Source organism: Vipera ursinii (assembly GCF_947247035.1).
Source record: "Vipera ursinii genome assembly, chromosome: Z".
In the NCBI taxonomy this organism is placed as follows: Eukaryota; Metazoa; Chordata; class Lepidosauria; order Squamata; family Viperidae; genus Vipera; species Vipera ursinii.
The window spans coordinates 104,923,394-104,947,338 of NC_139517.1; the positions used below are offsets into that span (position 1 = coordinate 104,923,394).

The 23,945-nt window shown below is 36.3% G+C and overlaps 1 protein-coding gene across 1 annotated transcript in view; it reads left to right on the plus strand.

The window, feature by feature from the left end:
* CUBN (cubilin) overlaps positions 1–23,945 on the plus strand; it is a gene marked incomplete at its 5' end in the record, with an annotated part of 213,224 nt that overhangs the window by 117,555 nt on the left and 71,724 nt on the right. The window contains 5 exon segments of the mRNA XM_083379037.1: positions 544–725; positions 13,819–13,993; positions 14,838–15,019; positions 20,405–20,561; positions 22,328–22,444. Coding sequence (XP_083235163.1) covers positions 544–725; positions 13,819–13,993; positions 14,838–15,019; positions 20,405–20,561; positions 22,328–22,444 — 813 coding nt within the window.

Here is a 23,945-nt window from a genome sequence, read left to right on the forward strand (position 1 = left end):
CTACCTACATTTTGAATGTTGTAATAGCAATACTTGCAATACTTGGCCTGTAAATAGAAGTTGGCTAGTTTGAAACCCAGCAGAATTTTATTATTTATATTTTTCTTTCCTGGAATATTTTTTCCTGTGTGCGTCTGTGTTTTAATAATCAAGTGATGCATTAACTCATTGGTTTTCCAGTCACGAGACAGGATTTCACCTTCATCTCCCAAACATATGCAGTATATGAGAGAGATGGGAGTTAAATCCTTCTATCCCACTTGACTGGAAAAATAATGAAATAGTAAGATATTAGAATTCTATTTTAAAAAGGTGATTTAAAAGGAGTTAGGGCTATATGAAAGGAAATTTATTGAAAAACTGTTATGTGTACAAATGTGTGCATTTGATGCTTTAAATTTGTTATTGCTTTGTTAGGGTGTCTGCGTTCTATGTTTTTAATTGTTTTTACTCCTTTTTTGGATATGGAGTCTGCTGGAATGAGTAGCCATCACCATTATCATCATCTAGTTTTCTAAACAGCACTACTTGTTTTTTTTCCAGGATGTGGTGAAGAATTCTTTGAGCCATCTGGATCTTTCCATAGTCCTGGCTATCCAAACAGAAATCCACAAAATAGGGAATGTTACTGGTATATTCACACAGCACCAGGTAGTAGCGTTCAACTGACTATTCTGGAATTTGATGTGGAATACAATTCAAGTTGTAACCATAATTTTCTGGAGGTAAGTGCTTTTCTTTCAATATGATAATCAATGAAAACTGCATGCTGAGTCCTTCGGGAGAAGGGCGGTATACAAATATAATAAAATAAATAAAAAATAAAATAAATGCTCTTCTGAATCTCCATGGCACTTTAAAAAAACATTCTTTGTATTATTTTATTTCGGTATTTTACATTTATATTCTGCAAGCAAATTTGAACAGATTTTTGTTTTAAAAAGTTACCCATGTTCAGATATATGATTAATGTTATAACTAATGTTTTTAATTTTTAAGCGAAGAATTGGCTCAATCAACAGAATCCATGGAGGAAGTAAACAAAAGTTGATAGTTATGCTATAACTCTACTCCTTTGAGAGTTCTCTGTATATCTATAATCTTGACATGTTTCTATACTTACCCTCACTGCTGGACTCATACTTCACTTTTAATTATTACCATAAATGTATTTTTTGCTCTAATGTAAATTCAGGACTTGAGAACTTATAGATCATAAGATTTTGTCAAATGATAGTACCTATAATTCTTTTCCATCTTGCAATGCTTGGTTGTGGCATTCTGCCACTTTCTTATTCCAAGACCAAGTACAAGATTTTAAAGAGATCTGTATTGACCCATAAGGATAAGTATGAAGTTCAATGATACTTCTGGCATTCTTTTTCTTGGTTTGGCATGACTTATGCATAAATATGTGCAATGGTCATAATAGCTAACACTTGTACATTGGAGTTCATCTTATATTGTTCATGCTTACCTGTACAGAATTATGTGATTTCATAAGAATATTTTGCAATCTTAAATTGAACTAAATTATGTTAATGTAAGTATTAACATTAATTCCTACTTATGTACCTGATGTTTTTTTATTCATTTACTGTATATCAATCTTTTGCTACCAAGGTCCAGAGTTTTTCTGATATGGCTGGCCATTTACATAGCTCCCATTATAATAGTGGTTCCTTGTTTATTGCTGAACAAACCTCAATACTATGTTGAGTTATTCAGCAAACCATCATTAAAAATACAATGGCTTATTTGTTATCATGATGTACAAAACGAGCCACTTGAATCCAAGGGAGTTAGTCTCATATTTCAAAATATATTCACTTATGTATATACCCAATATTTAGGAAAATGATGCTCAGGATACCTTGAATGAGGTGAGGAAAGGACATATGAGGCTGCTTTAACAAGTCAGACTACAGTGGTCCTCAATTTACAACCACAATTGAGCCCATTTCTGTTGCTAAGGAAGACAGTACACTTTACCCCACTTTGTGATCTTTCTTGCCACATTTGTTAAGTGAATCACTACATTGTTGTTAACTAAATCTATCTTCCCCATTGACTTTGCTTGTCAGAAGTATAGGAATGGAATGGAATGGAATGGAATGGAATGGAATGGAATAGAATAGAATAGAATAGAATAGAATAGAATAGAATAGAATAGAATAGAATAGAATAGAATAGAATAGAATAGAATAGAATAGAATATCCTTTATTGGCCAAGTGTTATTGAACACACAAGGAATTTGTCTCTGGTGCATAAGCTCTCAGTAAACATACAAGCAACAAAGTGATAAATCATAAATCATAAGATAACAATCATAAATAATAAGATACAGCCAACAAGGGGATAGTCATAAGATACCAATAGGAGTAGGTAATAGGAAAGGTGAGAAGGATATGGGTCAGTTGCCAAGAGTCTCAATTTTGATCATGTGATCATGGGGCTGCTGCAGTAGTTGTAAGTGTGAAAAATGGTCATAAGTCACTTTTTTCAGTACTGTTGTAACTTAAAACTATCACTAAATGAAGTTGTAAGTCAAGGACTACCTTTATTGTTCCATATAGACTGGTATTGCTAAGAGAGATAATTCCTGTCATGTGCTATATGATCACAACATGTATAAAACATACAGCCTACTAGCTGGCATAGGGTCTATCAATATGCATTCCAGATGATTTTAGGAACACAGATGTAAGAAGTGAAAATGCTATAGCAAGTTAAAAACAGTTGCAGAAAATCTTGGTACATTACAAGTACCATAAATTTGGGCAGTACAAAAAACATACAGTGCTTTGGTGAGATTTTAAAAAATCCAGAAAGACAGATCTTTTCTGATTGCTTAAGTGTTGTAGGATTCATGAATCTATGGTTAAGATTTCCATATACTTTCCACAACCAGGAGTTGTGTCATTTGTGGGCTTCTTGCTAAGTTGGACAATTCTGAACAGCATGTTTCCCAGTGAGAGGCTTTCATGATATCACCATCTAGGAGTTTGGTCCAGAAAAAAAATCGACAAACACAGTGCAATGCTCATGCATAAGCAAACCCATCAAGGTGCCCTTGGACACCAATTTCACTGACGGTGTGAAATCACCCATATCTGTCACAATTGCTTTCTTGTGATTGCTTGGCAACAATTTCAGCTCTCTACTATTTCACAATGTTCATTGCTGCAATATCAAGATGACAGTGCCATTTAGAAATTAGAGACATCTTTTTTTGCAACATACCTTGTAAACTGCATTCATTTATTTCATGTCTCAAAGCAGATTTGATGAGACTGCAGTGCTGGAAAACAATGAAACCTTGTATTTGCTTCTCCCAAACCCTCTTATTTTCTCTGAGGAAGGAGAAGAGTCTTCTCATTTCAGAAGGGCTCAGACTTCTTTGCTAAAATATGTGTTGTGAGGATGGTTAGCCACATAAAGCAGCCTTTTAGTTGATCATAACACTGGATTGTTGGCTCAGCTGCTGCAAAAGAGATGCTAACAGACCAGAAGCAAATAGCAAGAACAGATAAAACCCTCAGGCTTTATGAGACTTTTCTGTATCTTTTGCAATCAGTTATATGTTCCAGCTGAACAACTTTTTTCATTTGAGTTGGGCATATGACACTCATGCATGGACCACACCCTGAAATATATTCCAGCTTCCCTTACTGTGGAGCTTTTTTTTAATAGATTCATGTGGTAACAATTGGCTTTTCCTCCTTCAGCCAAAATTCACTTCAAAAAAAAAGTTACAGAAACATTTTGGCTTTGTTTCTGTTCCTGCCTTTATTGAAAGGAACTGATTAGCTGAAATGGCATGCAGAGAACAGAGAGAACTTCCAAACCACTCTTGAGATGCTTGTCTTTTGAAATAACTGCCTAAATTTGAACCACACAAAGGACAATTGTGAAACTGGCTGGCAATGTGAAAGAGCACTAAACAAACGAAAGGAAAGCTAGAGGTTGCCATGGACACGAGCCATATTTCTAGTGGCTGAGGTACTGCATGTGTAAATCCTCTTGTGATATGGCAAGTGGAGGAAGTGTTCATATTTGGCCATGAAATCCAACAACTCAAATCCTGCTCTAGAGTAGGCCCTTCTTAAAAATTATAACAAACTCATTGACAGGAATTTTTCAATTTGGAAAATAGATTTTTCTTAGCCAATCAACTAAAAGATTTATTTTTGCCAATAACTCCATATCAGTTTGAGCATGATGTCTAGGACTCTGTTTTTTTTAAAAAAAAATCTTCCCTAGCAGGAGATGAGAATAAATACTGTGTAGAAAATCCATGTTGGGAAATAACTTTGGTAAGTTGGCTTATCCAGGACTGAGACATATATATCTGTTCTGCTAAGCGTCTTTTGGGAAGCCTTGCAATCTGCTAGTATGTGAAAACTTGTATTTATTAAATGATTTTTCTGGGAATGGATATCTGTTTCTGCTGTGATTGCAGATGGGGGGCAGATGTGTTCTTATCAGTTCCCATTAAGCATCTCAAAGAGCAAGTCTGAATTTGTTCAAGTAGGATACCTTTGTTAAGGCACCACTGTTCTGCACTATAGGTCAACATTGCCACTATTTTTGGCCTGAATATTTTCAGTACACTGTCAAAATACCTGGGAAATTTTAGTTAAATATATTCTTTTAGTACTTATTTATTATTTATTTATTTATTGATGGGATATAAAACCCGCCCTATCTCCCGAAGGACTCAGGGCGGCTAACAGCAAAACATATAATAGGTACAGAAATCAAGATAGAAATAAAATTGAGAACATCTGTGCAATAAATTAAAATTAGAGAATTTTAAAAAATAAATTAAAAATACTAAATATAAATTAATTAAAATGCCTGTCAGTCTAGGTCAGCCTGGTGGAACAGGAGCGTTTTGAGGCCGCGGCGAAAGGATTGGAGGTTTTGGGCCATCCGAAGCTCAGGGGGGAGCTGATTCCATAGGGTTGGCGCTCCCACAGAGAAGGCCCTCCCCCTGGGGGTCGCCAGCCGACATTGCCTAGCTGACGGTACCCTGAGGAGGCCTTCTCTGTGTGAGTGTACTGGACGATGGGAATTTGTTCCCGGCAGCAGATGGTCCTGCAAGTATCCCGGACCTAAGCCATGGGCTTTAAAGGTAAGTACCAGCACCTTAAATCTCACCCGGAGGGCAACCGGTAGCCAATGCAGCTCACGCAGGAGGGGTGTAATATGGGAGTATCGGGGTGCTCCCATCACAACCCGTGCAGCTGCATTCTGCACCAGCTGAAGCCTCCGGGTGGTCTTCAAGGGCAGCCCCATGTAGAGAGCATTACAGTAATCAATACGGGAGGTAACGAGTGCGTGGGTGACTGTACGTAGGGCATCTCGGTCCAAAAAGGGGCGCAATTGGTATATAAGACGAATCTGTGCAAATGCCCCCCTAGCCACGGCTCCAATATGATCTTCAAAACTGAGTCATGAATCTAGGAGGACGCCCAGATTGCGTGCTCTATCAATGGGAGGTAACATCTCTCCTCCAATAGTCAGAGATGGAATCTCTTGGACTTACCTCAGCTCTTGCTAGGCTTCTTTTAAAATAATTTATCCATGATCCTATGTTGGTAAAAACACTCCTAAATAGATAAAATAATTTACTTATATGTCTTATGCCATGTACTTATTTCACACTTTTTTCCCCTAAATGCCATCACTTTTGATTTGGTTTTATTCATGTTGAAGAAATTAAGAGCACAGTAGATATTTAGCTTTTGCAATAGTCTTTTCAGGCCTGTTTGGGAATGTACTTTAGAGCTGTGTCATCAGCATAAAAAAGGATATTAATAAATTTGTCATGGATCTTTGGCATATGAGAATCTGGAGCATACGAGAATCCAGGTATATCACATACATAAAAACATAAAGATTGGCAAAAATACAACCCTGTCTAAAATAGGTGGATATACTCTTAATTAGAAATTAGAAAGCTCAATTTCAACTTATTTACTCTTGATTTCCAATAGGAAATTTGTCTGTTAATTTTTTTTTCATCAAAAGATAGATTTGTGTATTGGGTCAGGGTACTATCTGGACCTGGGTGAATGAGGAATTCCAGTTTGTCCAACTGTGGGCTAGATCTGGTTTCAGAAAGGTAGATATTGTCTTGGCATCAATCTTGGTTCAATTAAGCTTTTTGTTGTGCCTCCCTTTGAGATTAGCACATAGCCTCATTATCAGGGATGTATAATCTAGAATCAAATCTGCCTTCAGAATGGACTGAGATTGGTTGATGATAACTATCCTCCCTCACCTGGGCTTCAACATCTCCAAAACAATTCAGTCCTATTTTGTGTAATATGTATGTAGTCTAAAACACTACTGGAAATTCCTGAATTATATGTAAAGGGATATATAAAACCAGGTTCTTTACTATCTAAAATGTGGAACTTGCAATCAGACCAGTTGTGAACTCTATGGTATTTCTTTTCGGTGCCTCTAAAAAGGGGGATCATTTATAAGATACTCCTCAGCAATAACACCCAAGTGAACAAAATCTTGTAAGGAGGCCTCCATATTGGCATTAAAGTCTCCTGATAGAATTACAGTGACTTTAGGGTGATTTAAATTTATCTTTAACACTGTCTTTTCTAGCTTTGCCCAAATATTCAAGGGGAAAGTGGGGATATATGTGTGATTAAACATATGTGTCCAAAAGAACTATTTCAGAAAATTGATAAGAAAGTTTGACAGTTAAATAATGGGGAGAATCATCTTTGAGGACCAGTTCCTGTCCTGCCACCCAGATCTCCACGCTTAATTATCTCCTCAGAAATCTGGCTGGAACTACTTAGGTTCCCAGCTTACTCAACGAACAGCTCCCTTTACATTGTGTTACCCAGCTGAATGCACCTGCCCCACACACTCCACACAGGTGGATAGGATGCTTAGTGACATATGCTGTCTTGTTACTGGATGTCTGTACCCCATCCCTCTTGACAAACTGTATATCTTGGAATGAATAGCCTTGCCATGTATTAGAAGAAGTGTGGCACAAGACATGGAATGTGGAAAGCTGTTACATAATTCGACACACCATTTTTGGCCAACTACCCCCTATAAAAAGATAGAAATCAAGAAAGAGCTTTTTAGATTGTGCCAAGGAGATTGTTATTATACCTCAAAAAGAACAATAAATGGAAACTTCAAATTAAATATCTTCATAATTGGATAGAGTTGTCTGAAAGTTTGGAGGAGGAGTGAACGGTTTGGAGATGTTTAAATAGACTGTGTACTGGTTTGGTAGAACTAAAGATCACATGGAAAAATGGAAGTTTCTACAGGGGACAAAGGTATTTACTATGGATGTGGTACTATTCAGTGTACCCTAGGAACGATATGCACACAGAATGACTTGCTGGTCAAGAACATCCCTACTATCAATGTGCCATTGGGCTAGACCTATATATAGTTTTATTACATGTTTTTTAAAAGTTTTTAATTTTTAAATTTAAATTAATAATTCCCCCTTTCTAGTTCCTCTATATCTAATACGAGATGAGATGAGACTTGGCTCTGCCTTGGGAAGTGTAGTCAATCCATCTTTCAGTTTTATATTTTCTTGCAGGAATAGTTCAGGGCCTAAAGCATGGTAAATGAATCTTTTTCTCATTTGTAGTCAGCTAGGTCTAGTAGTCAGCCAGGAGTGCTATGAAATCAAAATTAAAGAATATCTCCACCAGGGCACTTTATTGTTCTCTTTCATGTCCAAATTCTATGTTAATATAGGGGATGAACCAGCAGATTGTTTCTCAAAATAGGCATTGTTTTCTTGACCACTTGGGGTGAGCAGCCCTATGAGAGATTTATCATATTCATATGTTGTTGCTAATAATTCACCGAGAATTATTTTTTATAATACCTACGTATTCAATATCTGGCAAGGTGCTGAATGAGTTAATCATGTTTGTCTCAAAGCATTGTTCAGAAAACTGACTTGCTGTGGGAGGTCCAGGTGGTTTATTCAGGCAATTTCTGTTCAAGGACAGAGGTGATAGAACATCTTTAAACTTACAAACTTTTTTGTTTCTACAATTAAACTTTAAAGTAGAAGCACTCTTATTTCCAAGATGAGTTATTAATGGGCTAACTTCCTCTGTGTGAGGGAAGATTGGATAATAAATCTGGTTTCTGATACAATAGCTTTAGTAGGATGATTTGAATTTATCTTTAACACTATCTTTTCTTGTTTCACCCAAATATTAGGGGGGAAATGGGGGAGATGTGCATGGTGCTATATATACATTCAGTAGAACTGTTTCAGAGAATTTATAAATGGGGAGCTAAATAATGGGGAGAACACCTCCAAGAACTAGCCTCTAAGGGTGGCTGTGCTTACCATCCCAGATCTCTTGGCAAGGGTAGTCAGTCCTCCTGATGTCCACCTTTTATTAGTCTTCTATTTCCTTGCAGGAATAGTCCAGGATCTAAAGCCTGGTAAATAAGTCTTTTCCTCATCTGTAATCAATCAGGCCTCTTGAAGTGCTAAGAAATCAAAATTAGAGAGGAATTCTACCAAGTCTCCATCTTTTACTCTATTCTTCCAGCCAGCAATATTGAAAGACAATAATTGGACAGAACTCTTCTGCTTAATATTAATGGAAGGGTGCTGTGTTTGAGTTGAAAGCCATGAGTTTTTCAGTCATTCAATGGTCCAAAATTGTCCAGTGTCAAAAAAAAATCACACTTGTTTGAAATTTGTTTATCTTCACCACTGCCTTGATGTTGCATAAGCAACTATGGGTTTTGAGGTGAGCAGCAATTTGGATAAGGTACTTTTGCAGATTGGCAATTCAGAATAGTGTTAATGTCTAGGAGGAATAGGTTACCTCTAGACAATGATAAATTTTATCCCTCAGATTCTCTCCTTAGATCATTTTGAAATGCTATGATCAGCTGTGGCCTAGTTGTTGATTTGCAGTTTGTATCTATTTTAGAAGCATTGAGCTAAGTAAGGATAGCTTCCTTATAACTGAGTTCTTTTCCAAGACAATCATCAGTTAGTTGCTTACCATGATTTGCAGCTGCATCTTGCTTCCTTTTATCTGTCAACCTCTATTTTATTTCTTTTATTTATATCTTCTATATTGTGTGATATTTTATCAGGGAGCAGAGAGTAAGATGGGAACTATTTCCAAGGATTCCTTGTTGTTATATTCCATGACTGTATTCCATGTTGAAATAGGGGGTAGTTTCTCAAAATATGCATTATTTTCTTGGAGGGGGGGGTGACCAGCTTTATTATTAGTTCCCTCAGGCTATCTAATCTTTTTGTAATACCTACTTTTATAAGACTCACTTGTTTAGTATCCAGTAGAATACTGAATGAATTAATCAAGTTGGTCCTGAAGTACTATTCTTCAGAAAACTCCATCACTGTAGTTTTTCAAGAAGAGATTGGACAGCCCTTTGTCCAACATGGAATAGAGTCTTCTGTCTGAAAACGGGGTCAGATTAGAAGACCTCCAAGGTCCCTTCCAAATCTGTTATTATGTTAAAACTGACTTGCGGAGGGAGGTCCAGGTGGTTTAGTCAGGCTATCTCTGCTCAAGGACAGTGGTGATAGAACATCATTGGAGTTAATTTTATTCTTCAGAACACTGACTTGCTGTATGACATCCAGGTAGTTTATTCAGGCTATCTCTGCTCAAGGACAACGTTGATAGAACATCCTTAGAGTTATTAACTTTTGTGTTACCTCAATTAAATTTTAAAGTAGAAGAACTCCTATTTCTAACATGAATTATTAAGGGACTGACTCCCCCTGTGAGAAACGTATATAATGAGAAGAGATCAAACGTGTAAAAAAAGATTTCATTTTAAACAGCATGCTGGCAATAGTAAGATGTTTGACAGAAAGAAGGATATGTTTAGAGTCTCTCCTGGATGGGAGCCATTCGGTCTTTTCCAAATCAACCAATTGCCTTTTGGAGTGAAGAATCTGACTGACGGAGAGAATTGCTGCATTTCTGGATCCTCAAGTTTGCTCTCTTTACTCATAACTATGACTTTCAACAAAACTTGGATATAGCCTTTGACCTCTTAGCATATTTCCCACTTTCTTTTTAGGTTCAAAATTAAAACCCACTTTTTCATCATATTATCTACATTTGAATCACAGTTGCCTTTGCATGATTTTGTTTTAGTTGATTTATTATTAGCATTTGGATGACTGTGTTTAATCTAAATAGAAGCCCTTTTTAGTGTGTTTATGTTGTTAACACAAGGGACGCGGTGGCTCAGTGGGTTAGGACGCTGAGCTTGTTGATCAGAAGGTCGGCAGTTTGGTGGGTCGAATCCCGAGTGCCGCGTAACAGAGTGATCGCCTGTTACTCGTCCCAGCTTCTGCCAACCTAGCAGTTCGAAAGCACGCAAAAATGCAAGTAGAAAAATAGGGACCACTACGGTGGGAAGGTAACAGCGTTCCGTGCGCCTTTGGCGTCTAGTCATGCCGGCCATATAACCACGGAGACATCCTTGGACAAGTGCTGGCTCTTCAGCTTTGAAACGGAGATGAGCACTGGCCCCTAGAGTTGGAAATGACTAGCACGCATGTGCGGGGGAACCTTTACCTTTTCCTATGTTGTTAACAGTAGTCAAGTGTTCAAAAATTGACAATACTATTTTTGCCACCACTAGGCATTGTCTGGTTATGAAATCAGTGACATTTTTGTTGTTTAAGTCCTCATTCCTTTGTTGCGTAAGCCTTGCACCAACTCAGTGCAAATGCACTGTGAAGGGGAAGCTTTTTCAGGGATAGAGGTAGAAAAATCTAAAATCTTGGGAGCTCACTAGTTCTCTAGCTGTGGATTCCATTGCAGGGAGCCTCTTCTTCCTTTTCTCCATGGCAGAAATGATACCAGTCTCCAGTAAAAATGATAAAAATGCAGGTCTCCAGCAGGAGAGTAAAAGAGAAGAAAGTAAAACAGAAAAAAATAGGAGAAAATATTTCAGTGTTTAACTAGCTTTTATATTTTTAAGAGTAGCTTTAGAGGGAGCTCTTAACAACAAATGCTACTTCTTATGCCACCTCCACTCCCCTGTGCAATTTTCTAGATAATAGATTATTCTTCTGGGTAACATCTTGGTAAGAAAAATGTATATGTTAGTGTTTTTCAAACTTAGCAACTTTAAGATATGTAGACTTTAACTCGCAACAGGCTGGCAGGGGAATTCTGGAAGTTGAAGTCCACATATCGTAATGCTGCCAGTTAAGAAACACCATCTACGTAGATGTATGGTATCTTTTGCTCCTGCTTTTGATTCAAATAAGTAACTTTTTACCAAGGTTTTAAACAGTGCTTTTTTTGTAAAAGAAAAAAAAAAGGTGCCAGAACTCACATATGTCATACAACCCGCCTTGCCTACCCTACAAGGTTCCATCCAAAAAAAGTGCTGGAACTCCGTTCTGAGCGTTCTATGACAAAAAAAGCCCTGGTTTTAAATATAGGTTTGTAGCAGTTTGGCTATTTTTTTAATGAGTTCCATGACACACAGAGAACAGCTTACGTTTTAAATCTACCAGTCCTAAAAGATAAGAGAGTTACAAAAAACTTTAAGGCAGGTGCTTTCCAGTTCACACAAAGATTAAAAGGGGAGGATGGAAAGCGCATTCAGATTTGTAAGGTTCTGTTACTATAGCTATTCTAGTAAAAGTAGTTTCAGGCTTACCCACCCTGTTTCTTGATCTAATCTTTCTTTTTAGGGCTGACTTTGTGTGACCAGAAAGAAGTCCAAGGAAAGTCATAGAATTGCATATTTTCCCTTCTGAGCAGTAGAAGGAAGACTTGGTTTCATTTGGTCTGATTCTTGGATTATATGTAAAAGAATTGTGTTTTTTAAAATAAATTGTAGTTTCTTTGTTAAATAAGTCAACCACAGATTCTGGCTTGTTTGAAAATGCCTTTGAAACAACAATTCCTGATTTTCAGGAGTTAGGCACAGTGAAATATAATCTTGACATTTCTTCTAAAGAAAAGTAGAATTTGCACAAACTTGTTTCATTCTAAAAGGAAAAAAAATCTATCTGATCTGGGCTACTGAAAGCTGGGCAGCCGACTAGACGGTAGCAGAAAGATGTGCTAAGCTCAAATTTTTGGCTGACATTTGGTCCTCATATCAGTTTTTACAGATGAGATTTTGAAATCTTGAAGAAAGACTTATATGAAATTAGTCTAAAAATATACATTAAAACAAGCTGGGCATTAATTTCTTGTATGCAGCCAACATCTTTATTTTGTTAATTACCACTTGCCTTCTGTGGATGCCATTCACAGTACAGAAACACAGATTCAGTTTCCTTAAAAGAGATCTAATGTTAGCAGCAATAAGATACATTTTAGTATCCTATATTCATAACATGTTTCAAAAATTGATAGAACAGCATCTATTAAGTCTAAATGGTATTTCTTTCTTCCAAAAATCAAAATGTTCTTAGTTTCTCAGATTTCTGAATGGGTATAATAAGCAGTTAACTAAACTGAAATGAAATCCCATAATTTCTATGCACTTTGGGGAAAGAAAAGGATGATTGAATGTCTAGGTTTCTTTTTTTTTTAACATCCTGCATGACTCAAAGCAATGGAATTAAAGGGGTTGTGCTGTTCTTTCCACTGAGAATTTTCCTTGGGAAAATATGGGGATTCTGTTTTCTTTAATACAAAAAGGAAGGGCATGGCAGGGTGTACCATTTCAGATGTGACAACTACATTGAAACAGAATGATTTGAAATAAATAAAGCTAATATTTTTGTTATCTAGGATTTAGTAGATTAATTCTGAAAATTAAATATATTTAGCTATGCTATAGACTTTGTAAACTGTGAACTAAAAATGTTTAGAAGAAAACCCCGGGAGTTAAAATTTACATGGTACAAAGAATATATATTTAAGCACATATGCAGCTGTTATTATAAGTATCATTTTTTGCAAATTATGAAACCTTCATTGAATGATAAAAGTAGCATGAAAATAAATTATGAAAGTAAATTATAAATATTTTCAGTTGCTGTGTGCATGGTGTGCATTCGAACAAAATATTGTCAAAGAGGCTTTACTTCACAAAATCTGTTAAGATTTCTTTCTCTAAATACTTACAAATTAAATATTACAAATTAAAATTAGTAATATTTAAACTAAAGTAGACGAAGTTGGTAAAAATCAAATGCTGGAAGAATGATAAACTATAAAGTAGCAAAATAATCCTTTGAATAAAGTAAAATCTATTGAGAATAATACTGAGAACAATTAAAGTAAAGCAAAACTCCTAAAATTTGATGGTTTTATTGTATCAGGTAATATCGCAACCAGATTTAGGCTGCAATAATCCATGTAACCTCTAGAACAGATGTCCCCAACCTTTTGGGCACCAGGGACCAGTTCTATGGAGAAAGGTTTTTCCATGGACCGGAGAGGGTGTGGTTTTGTGTGCTGCCTGCATCCCATGGATGGGGCTTTGCTTGTTTGTGCAGACTGGTTGTTGGCATGCCGCAGCCCGTACTGGTCCATAGACCCCGGGGGTGGGGACGTCTGTTCTAGAAGGCAATAAAGCATTAGTTCCCTGCAGCATTTTGCTGCCATCTAAAGATAGTACTAATCTTTGTTCCAATTGCACTGCCAAAATGTTACAGAAATATTCAAGATGATGCCTCTACTTAAACATTTGTATTGCCTTTTACTCTTGTCTTCAACACACAACTATAGAGCTCTTGATTACTTTTCTATATTCCTTGTTTATCCATTCACTATATTACCTTGTTTTTGTTTTTTCACATGTCCTTCTAGATCTATGGTGGATATGATTCATCTTCACCTAGGCTGGCCCAAGTTTGCACTCCAAGATCATCACAGAATCCTTTGCATGTCTCTAGCACTGGAAATGCAATTACAGTCAGGTTCAAAACAAGTGGGAGAATGAACAGAAAAGGATTCAGTGCCAGTTGGCAAGAAATAGCTGGAGGTTAGAATGACTGTGCATGATGGATCATGCATTGTGATGTTGTAAAACAGAATTCTGTCTGCCTGTCCCTATCTATCATCTATCTATCTATCTATCTATCTATCTATCTATCTATCTATCTATCTATCTATCTATCTATCTATCTATCTATCTATCTATCCATCCATCCATCCATCCATCCATCCATCCATCCATCTCAGTGTTTCTCAATTTAAAGTTGACATTGGTGTATTTAAATTCCTAGAATTCCCCAGACACAGCAATCTTCCTTTTTATTACTGAACAAAAATATTACAGATGTTTAGATTTGGACAACTACAAATTCATGACCACCTCAAGTCCCGAATATTTTTTTTTCAGTTCCCTAAGATACTACTAACAACAGTTGCCAAAAGGAATACTATCTCAGAAATCCTGGATCCTCTCCCTTTGCATTTTCTTACCACAGGTGCCACAAAAGATTGGTTGGAACTTCTGGCTATCAGAAGGTTGCTGCTGCCTCAGAGAATGGTTAGGGAGTGAACTGAAAGATAGCTTTTCAGCTCTACAAAATGAAAGCCTTCATAGAGGTTCAGTTAGTTGAATAAGGAGAAAGCTTAATAATAGCCATTGAGTTCATTCTGCTGTTTGATCAGGTATATAAAATTAGAAATTTAGAATTTAGAAAACCTGTTGCTTATTGACCAACCCATCAGTTAAAAAGGAGTCTATATGTTTGGTTCCATTTCACACAGCTTTGATAAATCTTTTATTAAATAAGCACTACACTAACCATTTTTAAAATAAGCATTCATCTCTGGCAAAGAGAACGTAACACTGTTTCTACTATTTCTATTGTTTCTAGGTTGTGGAGGCATTTTCCAAGCCCCACAAGGTGAAATTTACTCTCCAAACTACCCACAACCTTACAGTAAGAACACTGATTGCTCTTGGGTTCTCCGTGTTGATAAAGGTCACCGTATAATGCTGAACTTCACTGATATACAGCTAGAATCTTCCCGTACATGCAGCTTTGATTATGTTGCAGTGAGTACTGTTAATATTGCAATCTACTGTTGACTTAATTTTGAGATTAAGTTTGGTACAAGCACAGCTCACATTGATCTTTGGCCCCCGCGGATGGAAATTCAGGATATCAGAAATCCATTTGCTTCAATTCTGATTTGCATTCAGTGTTGATCATACATGGTACTTTTACAATGTTTTTAAACAGTTTCTGATTTCTAAATAGGCAATCAAAAATAGACTTGGCCTGCTCCTGCTATTCTAAAATTATGTATTTCTATAGAAAATACATAATAAAATATTACTTCATCCTATTGGTTTAACATTGAGAATTATGAAAATCCATCACATAAAATTTCAAAGGACAGAAAATACATGCCTATAGATTAATTTCTCCATTGTGAAATACTCTGAGTAATATAAGTGGCTATTTGATGATTCTGTTAAAAAATAATTTCTATTCCATTTATGATATTCTACATAATAATATCCTCTCTGTGATACTATGATATACAGTATTTCAAGGACACATGCAAATTATTAAGTAATTATGCATGAGTTAATAAACCAGCATTTATGTTACCCTATGACACTGAGAGGTTCATTTACCCAATGGCTTCCAGCACTTGCAGTTTATCCTTTTCCACCTATAACCAATATTAAGAAATTTGCAATGTGTTGCTAAATTAAAACGCCTAGCTTTTTCTAGCCCTGGTGAGGCTGACTAGAGTCCTAGGTTTTAAGTTTAGCAATAGTAATAACTAAAATGCCACCCCAGCCCAATGCCTTCAAATACTAAGGTAATATGATGTCAGCTGGGATGGGCAACAATATATTGGTACTTCCATTAGTCTAAGCAACAGTGAGTTTTAAAAGGATAGAATTTCATGACCTTAGTCAAAGTCTGGTTTAAGTTGACCCACATTTTGTTAAAGTAAAATAAGTTGTTCACATAACATTCTAAGTCAAAACTAGAAAGATTGTTTTATGGCTTTAGGTTTGTTATATAATCAGTTGATGAAGTTGAACCAGAATTAGATCTCATCCCCACATTTTGCTTGCTCTGGTGAGGTTGGGCTATGTACTGATTCTGAAGGATATGAATGTACATTGCCATCTTCAACCTTTAACCTGCTCTTAGTCCATCCTAACCCTCTCCCCTGCTCTCTTGTTCTACATCAAAGTAGACTTTTCCAATTTCTGTCAGCACAAGTGGGCCATGTAGTTTGTGTCCTCAACTCCTCATTTTCTTGAAAGTAATATTTATATTCCAATTGGCTTTCTTGTATAAATTGTGGCAGGCACAGTCTTCCATCCAGTCATTAATTGCTCCTCTTTGTGGCTATTTCACCTGGGCTAATAGCTTGGAAAAGCATGGAGCTTTTTTGTTTTGTTTTAACCAGTCCATTTATGAAACAATGGATCTGTCTTTGCTGTTGTTTTTGACAAATGTATCTTTTTAGTTTTTTTCTTGTTAACTTGATCCCGTGAAAATTGCCTAGAAATAGAGAAATGACAGAGAGACAGGAGCCTGTGAAGGCCAGTAGGGGCTTAGAAAAGACTGCAAGAAGGAAACAAAAAAAATGGGGGAGGAAAGAATCCTGGGGGGGAGGGAGATCATGTAGGTCAGGGGTGTCAAACTGCTGGCCCGCGGGCCGGACGCGTCATCTGGAAGCCATGCCCACCCCATTGCTGGCAATGGCAAAACCGCCCCAATGTTGCACGATGTCACGTGACGTCACAAGTTTGACATGTCAGATGTAGGTGAATACAAGCAATCAAATGTCAAACCTTTTCCTGACTATCATAAAGGAGATGTAGAAAACACAATTTCCCCACCCCCTGCAAGTGCAAATATGCCTCCCTGTTCCCTGGACTAGTAGAATCCTTTAATGATTTGGCTTGTTGAAGTTCTCCTAATTGGCCTTACATAGCTTAGTATTTGAAAGAGCTGACAGAACAGAAGAGCTGGAATGAAGCTGAGAACACTTTGCCAGTTTACTCTTACAACTCAAGTGACAACAAGGAAGGTGAAAGTATGATATTTTCCACACACTGCTAATTCACCAGTGGATTGGTGAAAGGCTCAACATAAGCAAACAATATCTGTACTAAGTAGAGGGTTAGACTCGACAGTCTAGTCTAGTGCAATGTTTTTCAACTTAGTCATTTTAAGATGTGTGGATTCTGGAATTGAAGTCCATACATCTTAAAATTACCAAGTTTGAAAAATACCAGTCTCATCCTCTGTGATTGCCTCCTCTATATGTTGTTTGCTCATGCAGATGGAAACAATATATCCTCAAAGTCCCAATCAAGGAAAAAAGAGCAACTGGGACAGCCCTACTGTAAAATTGTATTTGTATTTTTTAAAATTGCATTATTTTACAATGTTAACTGCTGCTATTAGTTTAGTAAAAAGAAGTGTTAGCAATATTCATATCAACTGGAGTTTGTTCATTCAAGAATATGACTTGGGAAAATAATTGAATTAATTTACCTTCTGAATAATTTATTCATATTATTTTGCAGCCTTCTTATCTATAGTGACAATTCGAAGAAGTTTTAAAAACAGGAGAAGAATATGAAGTACTTTCACCGGAAGCAGTTTTGCTTCAACTATTTTCTCATTTCCTTGTTTTTGTTTTTGTTTTTTGGCAGCAATAAAGTGACCAGAGAATAGAGTTTGCAAAACTATAATATTGTGCTGATTTCTGAGATGCAGGAATCATTTGATTCAGGTGTCACTTTCTACAAAGTTATACCTCAAAGTAATGCTATATTCAGTAGATTTGCAAGCTGTGACGAATCTTGCATCTTCCCACATAAAAGCTGAAGCAAAAGTAAATGACTATTGCAGCAAATTAACATCTGCCTAATATTTTTTTAGTGATGATAGAATATAAAAAAGAAAGACCAGAGTATTAGAATAGGAAGATTAAATCTGGATAAAATGGCTGTTAGAGAATGTTGATTTGTGGCAAAAAAAAGAGTCAGCCACAGCTACCCCTTTGCAAAATGCTACACATTTTCATGTTCTAGTGGGCCTCTCTGGATAACTGATTATTCAGTCAACAGAGAAAGCATGCATGTGGGGCATTTGTTATTATTGCACTGTTTCTCAGTTTCAGTAATTTTAAGATGTGTGGTTTTTAACTCCCAGAATTCTAGGAAAAACTGATAGAGAAACATTAATCTATTATATCAAAGAAATAACTTGCAAAACATTTATAGAAAACATAGTTTTCCTGTAACTGAACACTTAATGGCTTTGAAGAGAGTTTTTACCAGTTGTACATCAAATTTTGTTTGCAATGGCTACATTGATTGTTAAACTTTTTTTGATAATGGAATCCAGATTGTTCTGAGTAATTTAACCTTTTGTGGCAATTGTTTTAAATGTTTTCAGCCTCGAGGCCAAGATTTTAACTGAGGAAAGCAAGCTTAATCTTAGAGTTGGCAAATGTAGAGAGTTAGGGCAGAATGGAAAGACACTCATAGCAGACTGGAAAAACTCTTCCCTTTTATGTATGTTGCATCCTTTTACAAATGTTTTCCATCTGTGCTTCCTTAGTGAGTTTACAGGACTTGGCTAGATTGAAGAAGCTTTATGATGGTAAATGGGCATTTTCAAGGAAATGCTTTTTCACAGCTATCAATAAACCTTTGCAAGTGCTTGATATTCAGATAATGACAGAACAAACACAGTTGTTAAGCAAGCCACTTATTTCACTTCTTGCATCTTAGTTTGATCATTAACTTAATACAGATTGTGAAGTTGTTCAAAACATATTCAGAGTCCATTTCTAAAATTCAGAGTTTCTACCATGCTTGAAAAAATCCTGCCACTCTCAAAATATGCATGCAATACATAAAATGAAAAAAAAATATTGGCTTATTACTCAAATGTTCTTAAGCAAACATTCCTTTTTAAAAATGTTTCTAATTAGATCAGGACAAAATGTACTTATTTAGAGATTTTTACTTTTAATTAATGCATGATCAATAATATTTCACAATTGTGGTTGCCGTCTTCATTAGGTACGTGACATTTACTTGCTGAATCTGAGCACAAATCCAACTTCACTTAAAATTTACCTATTAATTATTAATTATATAATATATGTATTAGCTATAAAGTTGCATAAAACATATAAGGAAAATGCAAACAACTGAGTAATCTGTAATTACATTCATAACCAACACTAGTGTATAATAGTTGCACTAAAATAAATATTACTTTATTATTTTTGCTAAAGATTCAAGGTGATGTTTAACCAATAATAAATAAGGACTTTACATTTTCTGAAATACAAGAACAAGAAGGGAAAGGGAATGTTATCTTTCTCAAGAAAAAAAAGAACAGCTTAGTCAGAAACATACTAGGGGAAATACATTTTCATCTCATTAAAAAAGTAAATTTCAGGGTAGGAAAAAGGAATGTCATAAACTGGACACTGAACAGTGAATCCTTTATCTTTAATAAACACAGAAAGAGTATTTCACACATTGCACTCAGGCATTTTTTACTTAAGTACTTAAACTATGGTTTATTGAATAAGTGACTGTTGGCTAGTGTAACAGCTTTTTCTAAACTATGCTGCAAGCCACACCACACATTTCCCTTCAATTAATCTGAATCAGCCTGAAAGCAAATCCACACCTTTGAGAGTCCATAACACTGTATTGATGGTGTTTTGGAGCAGAAGTCTTATTTATGGAACATCTGCAGGATTATTTCCTTCCTTCTCATTTTTGACTATTATAATGAATAGACATAGCTGTAACTACTCATATTTTGCAAAAATGGGTCTGTTCTGTATTTTATTTATCAACCATAAATAGCCATCCATCTCCTCCCAAAGGGGGCCCTGGGCAGTTTTATTGGTAAATAAAACAGCCAATAAAACAGATAAGTATCTAAACATAATAATAAATAACATAAAAACAAAATTACTAACCCTGGGCAATGAAACCATCAAAATAAATCTCCAGTTCCATGAGAGCCCCAGGCCTGGAAGCATAGCCTTGATTTAAGGGCCTTGTATTCTAATTTTGAAAGGAAAGGATGTTCCACAAGGTGGATACCGCAGCAGAGAAGGCGCATCTCCTGGGTCCCAACAGATGTAGGTCCCTCACTGATAGTACCTGCAACATAGATCTTTTCTACAAGATCTAATAGAAAACAGGAACTGGGATGGTCAATCATGTCAAAAAGAGGGGACAATTTTATTGTGAGAATAAGGAAAGACTCCTGCTAGCCTTTAAGACACATGCAAACTGGTACTACATAGGAATATTTGTATTTGCAGGTAATGTATTTATATAATATATTTCAAATGTTATAAAATGTTGGAATTGTAAACTATGTGATTTTAAAGTTGTATTGACTCTTCTGTCATACAGGTTTTTGATGGTCCAAATAGGGAAGCTCAACTTCTTGGAAAAGTCTGTGGTGTGCGGCAGCCTTCTCCTTTCACATCTACCCAAAATACCATGTTTGTGCGGTTTCGCTCTGACTCATCTGTACATCTCCAAGGCTTTCGAGCTTGGTTCACTGAAGGCAAGTTTCTCAGTGATCTAAAATTTCTGCTAGATTAAAATCTTGGTCAGAAAGGCATTTAAGTATTAAGGCTTTTGATTCATTTAGGACAATAGCAACAATTAACAGTTGTTTTTTTGCTGGAAGTTTTAAATACAACAGCACATAACTCTGTGAAGAAAAATAGTTTGGCCAAATATTCAGATGAGTCTCAATATTCTGGGTCACAGATGGGCAACAGGCCCTCATGGAGATTTACCAGCACCCCAAATGTGCCCTCTAGAGGGAGGCAAAAAATGATACCTTTAGGGATATTTCCCCCCAATTTTTGCACTTGCATACTTAAAAAAAATGTAAATGAGAATCAGTTTCATATAATGGTCAAAGCACTACACTAGAATCCAGGTGATGGTGGCTTCTAGACACATTTTAGACAAAAAAAACCAGCTGAATGATCATGGGCCAGTCACTTTCAGCCCTAGGAAGGCAGCAATTGAAAACCAGTTCTAAAAAACTTTGCCAATAAAACTGCAGGGGTTAGTCTGCACAGTCACCAGGAATCAATACTGACTCAAAAGCATGCATATGCACATACTCACACACACACATACATACACACAATCTAATATCTAAGAAATTAATCCATTCCCTCCTCCAAACCATCACAAATGTTGGCCTGCCCATGCCAACTGACAACAGCTTCTTGAGTGCCCCATGTAGAGGAGCTGGCTGGGGAATTCTGGAAGTGGACATCAACACGTAGCATTTCCAGGGCTGAGAAACATTGTTCTAGGGACTATCTGTAAAGAACTAGGAATGTTAAAAAAGAAAAACACTGGAACAATAAATTGGTGCAGTTCACCCAAAACATTTTGTTGAAATCACACCATTAACATCCATATTTTCCCAGGAAACAAAACATGTTAACTTAGAAAAAAAATAGATCCTAAAAGGAATTCAGAAACTTTTCATACAATAAATAAATAAATAAAACTTTTTACTACTTCAGTTTATATGTTTTGTGTTCTAAACATTTATTTATATTGTTTTTAGTTTTTAAAACATACATTGATGTAATTACATTTAAGTAGGTGTCAGGGAAGTTCTGGATAAATTCTGCTTATATCTGTAAAATATATTTAAAGGCATGCACTGGGAAATATTTACAATTAAATATATATATATATATATATATATATATATATATATTGAGAAAATTAATATAAAGCCTATATACCCCCAAACTTTCCATTAAAAAAAATGCAGGAATCAAATCGAAGCTGATTCTGTTTAATGCTTTCTTTAAAAAAAACCACTGCAGTGCTTATTCAAACCAGATTTCTCATACAATGCTGTTAGGAGCTTGTTCATGTAAGGTGTCTATTTTGTTGTAGAGAGTTAATAATAGCAATCTAGCTTCATCCACAGAGTCTACTCACAAGACAACGAGTTGAATACTCCCAAATGTGAATCTTAGAAAAGAGGCACATTTAGTATAGCTCTGCAGATGTATAACTTGTATGTGTATGTTGGCAGTGAGCATACAAACCCCTTTAGTGCTTTTCCAACTATATATTGATTTTGTGACTCACTTTCTAGATACACGCTTTTCTGTGTAAAGTTTTAAGCAGAGCATGATGGATGCCAGTAGATTTTTATCTATGTTGTAATCATATTTCTTTTGGCTCTACCGTGCCAACTTACTCATTTTGAGATCTATACCATAACCTTCAATTTCATTGCAGTTCAGCCACTCTAACATCTGCATATTTCTTATTACTCCAAAGTTTGTGGAAGTGCCTTAGAAGCTGATTCAGTTGGTGGAACCATTTCTTCTCCTCTGTATCCAGCAATATACCCAAATAACCAGAACTGTAGTTGGATTATTCGAGCCCAAGAACCATGTAAGTTAACAAATTCATCTCTCCCTGCTGAGAAAGCAGAATGACTAATATCCTCTCTTCTTCTGTATAAACAATGCAGAATTCCTCCTTTTCTTATTTGTAGGAAATCCTGCATCCTGTTAGATGGGAAACATCAATGATACTTATCTCTTATTCTCTTCTTATGGGTTTTTAATGTGGTGCAATCTGGTGCAAAATGAGATAAAGTATTTAGTGTACAGCCTTAATTTTTCAGCATTAAACACCATGAAAATTCTATAGGGCATAAAGAAGATTATTACACAAATAATAAACTAATCCTGTGAGCATAAGAAAAATAGATATGCAAACTGGAATTAAATTTACAGGTGACAGTACAGGTAGCCCTCAATTTACGATCTGTCACTTAGCGACTTCTTTGAAATTGTGACAGAACACCCAAAAGGTACTTAAGACATAGTTTCAAAATTATGAATGCTGCAGTGCCCCTGCCATTGTTCACCCTTACAACCAACCAAAGGGACTCCCCAATCCATCCTGCCAGGTCCTTGCAGGCCTTGGTTTGCTCTGAAGTCAGCCATTTGCTTCTATTAACCAGCTTTAGGCTCCTGTGCCTGGCTGAGGACCCGATGTCAAGTTTCCGACGTATGGGCTTTTGAAGTGACTCTGAGGCATTGTTTACCTTAAAAGTCCTTTATTAGCCTAATACACCGGCAAATGCTTGCTTGAAGGAAGCTGGAATCTGAAATCTCTGCCCCTTGCACAATATATTAAAACACAATTCTCCACCTTTCTAATTTTGTCATTAATCATATTCTCCTATTAATTTAAAGAATCAGTTTCCCTTCCATTAGAAACCCGCCAAGGTCTTATCTTCTCTAGTTAGAGACGGCCTTGAAAGGTGCAATCCTGCTCATGCCCCCTCCCAACCTTAAACTAAATCTCTTGTCTAGCAATAACATTCGATCTTAGCAGCGTTGACATCCGGCCCCCCTTACAAAAAGGACAGATCCTGTAATGTAAACAAAACACAAGTTAGGAACTGGCTTTTGGTTTGTTGGGGTATTTCTCATAAAACCTTTTGATAAATCTGTCAGCTTTCATATCAGTATATTTCACCCAAATGGCTTCAGACAATGGGTATCTCTTCCATTGTACTAGGTATTGCAATTTCCAGAGTCAAGAATACGTTTCACTTCATAATGGGTCTGAACTGCTACCATGAGGGGTCCAGGTGCTTTCTTAGCGGGAGGTCTTAAAGTGGAGGTTCGAAAAGGTTTCAGCAAGCTACAATGGAACACCGGGTGAATTTTTCCCAAAAGTCTGGGTAGTTTCAATTTTACTGTGACTGGGTTGATGATTTTCACAATGGGGAAAGGCCCCAAGAATTTCAGTCCCAATTTCTTATTGGGTAGTTTAAGACGTAAGTATTTGGTCGACAAATAGACCTTTTCCCCAACTTGGAATGTTCTTTGGGGAGCTATCTTTGTGTCAGCTTGCTTTTTGTAGGTCTCAAAAGTCT